The 12,481-nt window shown below is 37.0% G+C and overlaps 1 protein-coding gene across 1 annotated transcript; it reads right to left on the bottom strand.

Annotated features, from left to right (window-relative positions):
* Positions 1-2,589: 2,589 nt before the first annotated feature.
* LOC129765682 (THO complex subunit 4-like) lies at positions 2,590-3,489 on the bottom strand. The gene has a single exon (XM_055766094.1). It carries the CDS (start codon positions 3,487-3,489, stop codon positions 2,590-2,592), a length of 900 nt encoding a protein of 299 aa, XP_055622069.1.
* Between the last annotated feature and the right edge of the window lie 8,992 nt (positions 3,490-12,481).

The following is a 12,481-nucleotide window of genomic DNA, read 5'->3' as shown; positions in this document are numbered from 1 at the left end:
CTTTCTATTTCAAGAGTGCTGGAGATTGAAAAAATCGGTCGTTTGGAGATGCCATCTGCTATAAAATGATTAAAAATGGATGATGTATCCGCCATAATGGGTACTTCGATTTTTCACGCCATGAAAATTAGTTTGTTGTGCACTGTTTTTTCCCTAAAAAGATTTGGTCAAAATTACAATTGTACTACGATAGTAGAATACTCTGTACCGTTTCATTGGCGGTTGATAGTCCCTGAGAATCGGTTATGTGACTCGTTTAGTTGGAAAAAACAGACTCTTTTATTTCAGAACGAAGCCCTAATTTCTTAATGGCCTCTTCAATAGGAATGAATTGCTATTTCTAATTGGTACATTTACACAGTACACACGAGTTAAATTATCCTAGGACACGTAATCGTACAAGTTCACTTCATGGACAAAGAACTCCTAACTAATACATGGTGTATCCAATCTTCACAAACACTGCAAACTTTCGACAAGCTACAAGCCATTATTCATTGCTGGGTCATCGGTTTATAACAAACGCTATTGTATTACGTTTGTGTAATTGAGTAGATGAGTTTGGACCAGCCCATATGTTTCGATTAGTCATCAAATATTACTGCTTCAGAGGCGTTTGCATCCAAAAATGCACTGTTGCATCATGAACAATAAAGAAGAAAAACAACAGCTCGTGATGCCGCATAATGACGGAATATTAGGAAAAAAATATAATGCAGAAGAAATATAAAATGTGATGAAATTATTAAACGAAACCGAACGTAATCCAACGGGTTTTAAAGCAGATATTTTGCGCCCAAATTGATGATAATGGAATAGTCAACATTAACAACATTTGCGTTCGTATAAAAGTGGGTGGATCATTACGCTAATAACGAAGTAACGAAGATTAATCGCCGCTATGCGGGCAAAACAAACGAGTTAGACGAGTAATTTGCTTACAATCCCGGGTATCGATTCACAACAGAAGCTCTCTGAAACCGATACAATTTACGGAACTGGCTGCCATCAATCCAACCACAAAGGTCACAACACTTAAATGAGTCCGGAAGTGGTTACCCCGGTTCGCTAGCTGTCACTCGCATCCATATCATATCTAATCCGACAAAATTCAGCTCAAACATCGTGCATTTATGTTCGGTAGTCATATACATTTCTCTTCACATCCCTCCCCCTCGAGCAGGTACACTCGCGGCCGGATGAAACAAAACTAAGACCAATCGAAGTAAGATCCGGACCGAGCGCGAGTTCTCGCATATAGACGATAAATTGTGCCATTCCAGATGGAGGAAAACCTTGGTTTCCACCTTAATGATGCTCTGGTGGGAATGGTTTCACCTTTTCCCCCCTTGCCGGGGGAGGATCATTTTGCCATCAAACTGTCACTCGTCATTCTGCCGCTAACGTGATGATCATGACGATCAGTTTTGATGATGCCTGCGACCGTATGTTTTATTTTTTTTTGTCGCTCAATTCGCTAGGGTACATGTGTACATAATGTGAAATTTTGCCTCAACCAGAGAAACTGCCAGCCAGAAAAGCATTGCCAAAGCACATAAAAGCGATATGAAAGTCTCATTTAGTTCACGCTGTGTGTGTCGGGTGTATGTGTGACTGTGTGTGGGTCTGTGTATGTGTGTGTGGTGATACTGTTCAGCCCCCCGTTATGTACTTTCTCTGCTAAGCAGACTGGAATGATGGCGAGTATTGTGTATATCGAATCAAAAAGTGCTAAAGGAACTCAAAACGCTGCAGAAATTTGATTCCGACTCAAAAATGTATGCATAAATAGTAGATTTATATGTTTGTTTCATATCACATAACATAAACCGTACAACACATAGCGACAAGGAAGGATTTCATGCACTATCTTCCGAAGCTGAAGTTATGATAACAGCATGTTAGTGTCTTTCATGTATAAATCGATCAGGTCGGTTTGATCGTGGTACGATAATGAAACACTTGACATAACTGATTTTACTATTTTCGCAAGAGCACCACCATCATTATCAATTTCGAGTAAAAAATATCAAAGATCTTGGCCGCACTTTGTTCTTATATACTTGAATTACTAAAATCAATTGCATGCCTCTAGAAAAACCAGAGAAACATCACAGAATGAATGAATATTACGTTTAAATTAAAGAAATCAGGACAATATAAACTATGAATAATATATTTTTAGCAGTCTAAATAAAAAGATTGATTTATTTTGCTTTCATTTATCATTACAGACTTAAAAGAAAAAGAAAAAGCATTTGCCATCTATGAAGTGGTCAAACGAACAGCTTGTATATGTGAAGCTAGTATTATGATGAAAGAAAAAAAAACAAAATTTAAGAATGAAAATTAACATTAATGTATTCATATTTTTTGTTGTATAATAACGCTTTTTCTGAGTGATACAAATCCATGAAAATTAGTGGCTTTGGACTTCACAAAACTATAAACTATAAACTCAAGTGCACCTTAAGACAGTTCAAGGAATAAGAGATTGAAGATCAAAGAACTAAGAATTGCGATGATTTAATTTTTATTTTATGTTTTTAAATTTTGGTTAACTAGAACATTTAGTACGAAGAATGTTTGCTATTTACTTCGGCGACTGTCATTTCTATCGCGGCGATTCTGTTTCGATCTTCGTGGACCTCGATTCTCACTATGATCCATCTGGTTGACAGTTGTTCCGAGATTATCCTGTAGTCTTTCCTGCTCACGTGCTCGTTCCACCCAAGACGGATAAATATTCGTAGGAACATTTCGCATGCTAGAATCACTTCTACGACGGTTCAGTTGATTCTGTTGAGGTCTCTGTGATGGCTCTCCAACTTCCTCATTCCTCATCGAAACGAACTCTATATTCATCGGTCGACCATCGAGCCGGATTCCGTTGTACTGTTCCCTCGCCTTGATGGCGTCGAATCGATGCTCGAATACTACATCCGCCACCCCCAAGGATGTACCGTTTCGATTGTAATGTACGGTTACGTATTTCAGCGGACCACATTCAGAAAACAGTTCGTTCATATCAGAATCGGACACACCTTGATCGAGATTCGACACCATCAGCTTTGTGCTTCCTTCTTGGTATCCCGCGGTGAACAATTCTGGTTTCGGAGAGGCGCTCAGGTTGACTTGTGGTTTCTTCGATGGTTGAATTCTTTTACGTTTAGCTGCATTCTGTACATGATTGGTATCCCTCAGGGGACGCTCGTTTTTCTGTGCAGCACCACGGCCAGGCGGTCCTCTAACGATGTAACTACGCTCATCTGACGATTTGCTAACTCTGTTCCGAATAGTCTTATGTCGAATTTTGCCGCCGCCATTTTGAGTACGACTTCGTTGTCCTTTGGTATTCTTCTGCTCACCGCGATTAATAGACGTTCCGTCAACACCGATTGAATTTCGAGTTTTTTTGGAAGCAGCATTGGTTTTCTGCGTTCTTTGCAATTTGATGATTTCATCCAAACTCATTTCGATTCCGTCCATTCTGGAATTGTTTTCTTCTAATTTAGAAAAAACTGTGTTGATGGAATCTATATTGCTTGAATTAGTTGGCTCCTGTCGACAGGCGAACGACTGGGAATAGTGTATGCAAAACTCTGACCGATACGCTGTATATAAAGGGGCTTATGAAATTTACCTATGAAGTCCACGGGTATTTAATGACACGACTACCTGATGGGTGAAATTTCTAACCAATTTTTACACGGTTCAATAAAAAAGATCTACTTTAGAAAAAATTTGTTCTAGTTTTGCTCAAACCTCGTATACTTGGATGCATAATGTCTTGGGATGCATAATTCAGAATTTTTGTGCTTGTGTTTTTGCCAATTCTCCCACCCTTAAAAACATTTTAGCTCTAAGGGTATATAATTTTCAGAAAGCTGAGACATTTATAAATGAAATATCGAAATCTCAGGAACGCTCACTCTCTTCCTTCAAGATTTATACTTTTCTCCATTTTTAATGCTGATTTTGAAAAAGTAAAGTAATGTATTTGCCCTATAATGGTTTGATCGCTTTTCATTTTTTTTACATCCAACGAGTGATGAACTTTCAAAGAAAAACTATATAAACTGCATCTCTTATATCTACTTTTATTTTAAAAATTCTTCGAGAAACGGTTTCTTATATTTCTGAGATGACATAGCAAAAAGACCCTCTCTTTCTATATGATTGTTGGAGAACTGAGATTTGTTTATACAGGGTTTTCCATTTCGGGCTTCCGAAAGTATACAGCCCTGCGCTGACAACCGTTTGACATAGCTGTCAACCAAAGCGTCATATCGTTAGTTGAATGTCTGCCATTTTACAATATGGATCGTTTTAGCATCGCACAACGTGTTAATTTTGTTAAATTTTACCATAAAAATGATGAAAAACCGGCAAATGTTCTTCGAGCATTACGGACGGATTTTGGTCATCATGGACGGCCTACAGAGCACACAATCGTTAATGTAGTGCGTAAATTCGAACAAACTGGATCCGCAGCGGATATTGTGAAACCTGTGCATCATCGTAATGTGCGTTCGGCCGAAAATATTGCTGCTGTTGCTGCCAGTGTGGAGGATGACCCGAATGTTTCGATTCCACGGCGTGCTCAGCAATTGGGCTTGTCAAACACATCATTGTGGCGAATTTTGCATTTGGACTTGCACCTACATCCATATAAAGTCCAACTAGTACAAAAATTAGAGCGTGGTGACCGTGGAATGCGTCGGGCATACGTCGATTGGTTGAACGAACAACAGCAGCAAAATGCTGAATTTTCGCATCAAATTTTCTTCAGCGATGAGGCACATTTCGAGCTCGGTGGCTATGTGAACACCCAAAATTTCCGTATATGGGGCTCAGAAAATCCACACGTGATTGTTGAGAGGCCATTGCATCCGCCAAAAGTCACTGTTTGGTGCGCATTATGGTCTGGTGGAGTCATCGGGCCGTATTTCTTTGAAAATGAGGACGGCGAGACGGTAACTGTGAATGGTGAGCGCTATGGCCGCATGTTAACCGATTTTTTTTGCCACAAATTGAAGATATGGATACGGATGACATGTGGTTTCAGCAGGTCGGCGCCACGTGCCACACAACACGACCGAACATGACCATATTGCGAACGAAATTTGAGGGACGCATAATTTCGCGTTTTGGTGATGCCAATTGGCCGTCCAGATCATGCGATTTGAAGCCGCTAGACTTTTTTTTTGTGGGGTTATGCGAAAGACCGTGTCTATGCCAACTCTCCGCAAACTCTTGAACATTTGAAAGACAACATTCGTGAAGTTACGACCGAGATACCGCCCCATATGTGCCGAAAAGTCCTCGAAATTTACCTGTTCCGGATCAAGGTGTGCGAGGAAGCTCTAGGTGCACATTTGAATGATGTTGTATTTCATACATAATGGCATAAACCAAACTTTAATTTGAAATTGAAGTTTCATCGAAATTCGAATTCTAAGTGTGTTTTATTTCAATTTACTTTCGGAATTGAAAGTTGGAAAACCCTGTAGAACACTACAAACACAACAAATACAGTCACAGTCATCCATACTCTTTCTGTTGGTTCGCTCACGCAAAAAAATCGAACAGTTCCTTATAAAAAGATTTTTTTCGCTCCGTCGATGGTAACACTGCATTCCCCACTTCGGGACGATAATATTCGGCTACTCTTTCAGTCTGATCGGATGGTTTTTAGTGTCAAGATGTACAATTTACAAGAACCGAAGCCTTAATGAAACTTTGTCCTCTTATGGTAAGAATTTCAACATTTCTCGTCGTCGATTACTTCCTCTGGGGGTACGTGAAGGACCGTTACTATGTTGATAAGTCCCAAAATTTGGAGGAACTTAAAGAAGAAATAACTCGCGTTATCGAAAAAGAGGTGGTCGCACCGAAAATGTTCTAAAATAAGCTTTATTTTTGGTTTTTAAAAAATCAAAATCGGTTCACTTTTATAGAAGTTTCAAAAATTTGTTGCGTGAGCGTTTAATCTGAAAGACCCTGTAAAATAATCGAAAACGACTCTTGTTTTTGTTGTGGTGCTATCTAAGCGATGAATTGCATGATGGGGTAGATAAAACTGTGCACGGCGTGCACGGGGTCTCAAATCCATGTGAACAAGAACAATAATCTCCCATGAACTTGGGTTTTTTTTCATAAAGATCTGTATCGGCAGCAAGTTCCTTTTTAGTGACTACAAATCGACATTGTGGGAATCGGGAAGAATGGAAAAAGGGTGGCTGTAAACTCTTTCATAACGGAAGACAATCTCTATAACGTCCATCACTGTCTCTGGATGCAGTTTGCTGGAAATCATCTTCACAAAACTACTCCTTGGAAATGTAAACTTTAACATGGTTAATGTTCTCGATCATTCAGAGGGTTGTGTCCCATTCACCCGAAACACGTTTACACGAAGCACATTTACCCGAATGTAACGCATACCCGAATGACGTTCACCCGAATGTAACAAATACCCGAATGCAACATATACCCGAATGGACATTTACCCGAATGAACATTTACCCGAATGCAACGTTTACCCGAATGCGACATTTACCCGAATGGTATGTTTACCCGAATGAAGAAGGAAAAATTCCGACAAATCAAAAAGTTTATGAGTTTTGTCGAATCTGATGTTAGGATGTTACGAAGTGAACTGATAAATTGTAATGGGGAAATTCGAAAAAGATGTTGAAGACTTCGCTGTGTTATTTTTAGAAATTAGTGTAGGCACAATTGACATGCTGTCTTTGTTCCTTTCCGTATTGCTCTTTAAGACCAAGAGATCATTCAGAAATGAACATGGGTTATGAAATATTCCGAAAATTAAACAGGTAACTTAAACATAAGTTTTTTTTAATGAAAATGTGAAAAGAATAGATAAGAAAAAATGGTACTTACGTATTTGCCGCCGCGGCGCAATTTTTATCATGTGCGTATTATTTCGTGATGAAATTTTTTGAGATCAATGTAATGGGGGCGAAGTCCCCATTTAACGAGGAATCGAGACGGCACCAAGCAGCCGAGGTGACGCAATCCGAGTAGGCCGCCGACCCGCCGTCGGAAGCGTCGGTCTCTCGCATGCAAACCTGTGTTCCACCGATTGCCCGTTTTGTTTGAAACATAGGAAACGATCCTTTAGTCAGGTCTGCATACGTTTACCAGGTGCATTACGTTTGCCCGGTTAATTATGCATGTCATGCATTTTGATTGCCCGGTTGCAAACGTGATGCACCAGATAAACGTATGGCGTCCGACGCTCGTAAACGGGCTGCGTCATCCATAAGAATGGATGGACTTATTAATACGTTATAAAACTGAATTTTTTCACTTTTCATTATTTTGAAAAGGATTTTAATCGATGCCAGTATTTCTCGAATTGTACTTCCCACGAAAAATACTTTTTGTATGGAAATGAAAGTATGAGACAAATATGATCTTTATATAACACTGATCAGAATTAAATATACAAATACAAATACAAATATAGTAAAATTTGTGTATTATTTGAATATATCCTTCTTTTGGGTAAGTGTCGATTTCGGGTAGATGTTACATTCGGGTAATTGTTACATTAGGGTAACCCTTGCATTCGGGTAAATGTTACATTCGGGTGAATGTAACATTCGGGTAATTGTTGCATTCGGGTAAATGACGCATTCGGGTAAGTGTCAATTCGGGTAGCTGTCGCTTTCGGATATTTGTTACATTCGGGTGAGTGGAATTCGGGTGAATGTCTTTCGGGTAACTGTCATTCGGGTGAGTGGGTTTCGGTGTGACACAATCCATTCAGAGCCCCTCTAGTTGACTGTTGAGATCCTGAATGTTCGTCAACTGAATTTAAGTGCGTAAATTGTAATATCGTAGTGTGATGAGGATAGATATATTGTACTTGGATCTAGCTGGGCTTCCTACGAATTATGTGGCAATACGACAACTTGTAGAAAATTTCGTCTACGATTAGTTTTTCTTTCAGAAAGTCATATTTTTGATGAGAATTCATTTGATCAATATAACATCCCGAGCTACAAAAATACTTTTTATTTGTCTCATTCCTGGCACACTGGAGTAGTTGCTATCTACGCAAAATAATCGAATAAATTCAACATTCGGTTGAAGGAATCAATTGAAAATAATTGATTTAAAGCAATCTATATCTATAAAAATAATTAATAAAATTGAGACAAATTTGGCATGTGAAGGTTTTAGGGGGCATGAAATATTTCTACGGTGAATAGACACTCATCCCTCCTTTCTGTGAAGGGGCTGCCATACAAATGAGGTATAAATTTCTCCATAATTCAACAACTACTCAAGCAATAGAGCCGAATTTGGCATGTGAAGGTTTTGGGGGACAAGAAACGTTTCTATGATGAATAGGCACTCCTCTCCCCTCTCTAATAGGGGTAGGGGGTGATCTGCCATACAAACGAAGCATAAATTTCTGTATAACTCAAGAACTAATCAAGCCAACAGAGCCAAATTTGGCATGTAGAGGTTTTAGGGGGCAATAAATGTTCTATGGTGATTTGACACTCCTCTGAATAATGCTGAATATTCAGGCTGAATAATTCCAGAACTAATCAAGCAAATGGAATAACACTTGAAATATAAAGGTTTTAGGAATAGATGAACGTTTCTATGTGTCCCCCCTCTCTAAGGGGAGAAGCTACCATACAAATGAAACACAAATTTCTGCATAACTCGAGAACCAATCAAGCATCTAGCCAAATTTGGCATGTGGAGGTTTTAGGGGGCACGAAATGTGGTGAATTGACATTCTTTCCCCTTTCTAAAAGGGGGCTGCCATACAAATGAAACCAAAATTTCTGTGTAACTCGAAAAATAATCAAGCAAATGGAACCAAATTTGTCATCTGGAGGTTTAGGGGGCAATAAATGTTTCTATGGTGGTTACATACCCCTTCCCCCTCTCTAAGTGGAGGGCTGCCATATAAATGAAAAAAAAAATGTAAGGAGACAAACGCATATTTTCGACGTAGAACTACGTAATTATATTATGCAATCCTTCCATTATTATTTTACAATGCATCGAAATTGTTGTTATAGATTATGTTCTTCGTTACAAATAAATTGGATGAACGTCCTTTTACGATTGATATGATGCCTAGGACTACCAATATATGTGAATGGAAGAATTGTCAAACGATCATTATATTTTACATTTCCCTCTGAAATTATTGCACATCTCATGTTTACGTTGTTCTCGAACCGCGAAAGTTCATTCACCTCTAGTATCTGAGATGATGATTTTCCCAGGCTTCTCAGTCTAAAAGTACTTTTTAGGGAAACATATTCCGGTCTGCACAACGACAAGCGAACACAAAGGTACTCAACACCGAAAAATACCCCCGACTTGCATGTTTTGACAAAGCGGATTCCCCCAGGCAAATTGATTTTGATGTCCGTGTTAGGGAAACACAGCTCGGTGGGAACAAACATACCCCCAACTCGCATGTATTTTTGCAGAGCGGATTTCAACAGGTTCATCGATTTTGAAGTCTGTGTTGGGTAAACCATAAAACGGGCCAATCAAAACTTGGCAGTGGGAGCGTTTAGATGACGCTTGACATTTCACAGTTTTTCAATTGTTCATCTCATGAAAAATAACATATTATTAATTGTGATAGATGCGTAGAAATATCTCCTATCAATTGATGCAATCATCTTTCCGATCTGTTAAGAAATGTTGGAGTTAGAGGCATTCGAAATACGGGTTGGGTTAGCACACAAATCTGCAGAACAAATGTATGGGAAAAAAGGGAGTTCTTACAGTTTTCATGATTTTAAACCGTTTAGAGATTAGCGAATTGCAATATATAGCATATCATTTCATAGAAACGTGACCTGTTTTCTGATTTTGCACCCTTCCTGAAAGACGTAGTACTACGTCAAAAATCTGCATAACTGATTAACTAATCAAGCAAACGGAACCAAATTTGGCATATGGAGAATTTAGGGGGCAATAATGAATTGTTTGTTGTTTATATGGTGGTTTGACAATCCTTCCCCCTCTCTAAAGGCAAGGGGGCTGCCATACAAATGAAACAAAAACTTCTACATAACTCGAGAACTAATCAAGCAAATTGAGCCAAATTCGGGATGTGAGGGTTTTCGGATACGATAAATGTTTCTATGATGGTATGACACCCCTCTCTCCGCTGAAAGGGAGAGGAAGCCCAGTAAAAATAATACACATATTTCAACCAAACATATTCCAACGAAATAAGACATTTGAAAATTTTCGGAAAACTCTGAGGGAAAATGGTGAAACTAGGAAAATTCAAATTCGCATATGTTCTACAATTACATAGTGACAAACGTTGTTTTGATGTTTGCGCTAGCGAAATAGATTTTTGTTCGAAAGTGGAAATGGATTTTAATGTAATAAAACGCACTCCTATATCTTCTTTTATCTATATAAAGGGTGTGTCACATCAAATTGCATCACGGGAAAAACGCTGTAGAAACTTAATTTTTAGGAATTATATCTTCAGCTTTCGCTTATAATCAGATAAGAGTGTATAGATCACGTTGGCCATGCTTCACTGTCAATTTTTCGTAAAGGGCCTGGCCGGGTAAGGGAGTAAAAAGTGCCCCCAAACCAAATCACTAGCTGTATGGCAAATATAGTAAAGGATATTAAATAAGAAATTTTGGTGGTTTATTTGAACCCCTATGTGGTTTGACGTAGGATCTATAGTGAAAAACGTACTTTTCGTTAATTTCACGCCATCCTCAAAAGATCCGAGATAAAAATTTGAAAAAAATACTGAATGTGCATCTTACTACGATGTATCAAAAAAAATTATCAAAAAAAAATTTCATCAAAAATTTTAGTACTAAAAAAAATAATGAAATCTTGAAAATTTTTTTTTTGGGATTTAGAGATTCAGTACTACTCTAATTCATATTTTAATGTGTTTCTACGGCTTTTCTAGATATGTGTGATTTTTTTCAGATTTTTTTCAGTGTTGCGCGGTATCAAAAAATTTTTTTTTTATGTTTCCAAAGAGTGGTTAGGTAAGGGAGTAAAAAGTGCCCCCAAACCAAATCACTAGCTGTATGGCAAATATTGTAAAGGATATTAAATAAGAAATTTTGGCGGTTTATTTGAACCCCTATGTGGTTTGACGTAGGATCTATAGTGACAAACGTACTTTTTCGTGCATTTCACGCCATCCTCAATAGATCCGAGATAAAAATTTGAAAAAAATACTGAATGTGCATCTTACCACGGTGTATCAAGAAAAATTATCAAAAAAATAATTCATCAAAAATTTTAGTATTAAAAAAAAATTATGAAAATTTGAAAATTTTTTTTTGGGATTTAGAGATTCAATACTACTCTAATTCATATTTAAATGTGCTCTTACGGCTTTTCTAGATTGATAAATATCGTCAAGCTGTTTTTTTTTAAATATCTAATAATAAAAATAAAATAATAAAAAAGAAAAATACACAGTACAAAAAAATGTTATAGATTTTCTGGCATTTCGAAATTTTGAAAAAAAATATAACTTTGAGACCACAAATTCGATTTGTTTTTTTATTTTAATCTTTCAATTGAAAACCACGAATACAATAAAATAATCGATTTCAAAAAAATAAAAATAATAATGCAGACGATGAAGAAAATTATTTTGTGTCACACAATGCTCTTAAAAATTCAGGAAAAATTACGCCACATGTAGAAAAAAGACACATACGAACGCATTTAAATAAAAATTTGAGCAGGAGTGGGTCTCAAAGTTATATTTTTTTTTTCAAAATTTCGAAATGCCAGAAAATCTATAACATTTTTTTGTACTGTGTATTTTTTTTCATTTTATTTTTAGTATTAGATATTTGAAAAAAAAAACAGTTTGAAGATATTTATAAATCTAGAAAAGCCGTAAGAGTACATTTGAATATGAATTAGAGTAGTACTGAATCTCTAAATCCAAAAAAAAAATTTTCAAAATTTTAATATTTTTTTAGTACAAAAATTTTTGATGAAATTTTTTTTGATAATTTTTCTTGATACACCATGGTAGGATGTACATTCAGTATTTTTTTCAAATTTTTATCTCAGATCTATTGAGGATGGCGTGAAATAAACGAAAAAGTACGTTTGTCACTATAGATCCTACGTCAAACCACATAGGGGTTCAAATAAACCGCCAAAATTTCTTATTTAATATCCTTTACAATATTTGCCATACAGCTAGTGATTTGGTTTGGGGGCACTTTTTACTCCCTTACCTAACCACTCTTTGGAAACATAAAAAAAAAATTTTTTGATACCGCGCAACACTGAAAAAAATCTGAAAAAAATCACACATATCTAGAAAAGCCGTAGAAACACATTAAAATATGAATTAGAGTAGTACTGAATCTCTAAATCCCAAAAAAAAAATTTTCAAGATTTCATTATTTTTTTTAGTACTAAAATTTTTGATGAAATTTTTTTTTGA

This window comes from Toxorhynchites rutilus, chromosome 2 (assembly GCF_029784135.1).
Source record: "Toxorhynchites rutilus septentrionalis strain SRP chromosome 2, ASM2978413v1, whole genome shotgun sequence".
NCBI lineage: Eukaryota > Metazoa > Arthropoda > Insecta > Diptera > Culicidae > Toxorhynchites > Toxorhynchites rutilus.
Note: the sequence above shows the minus strand (reverse complement) of the source record. Positions and strands in the feature narration are given on the sequence as shown.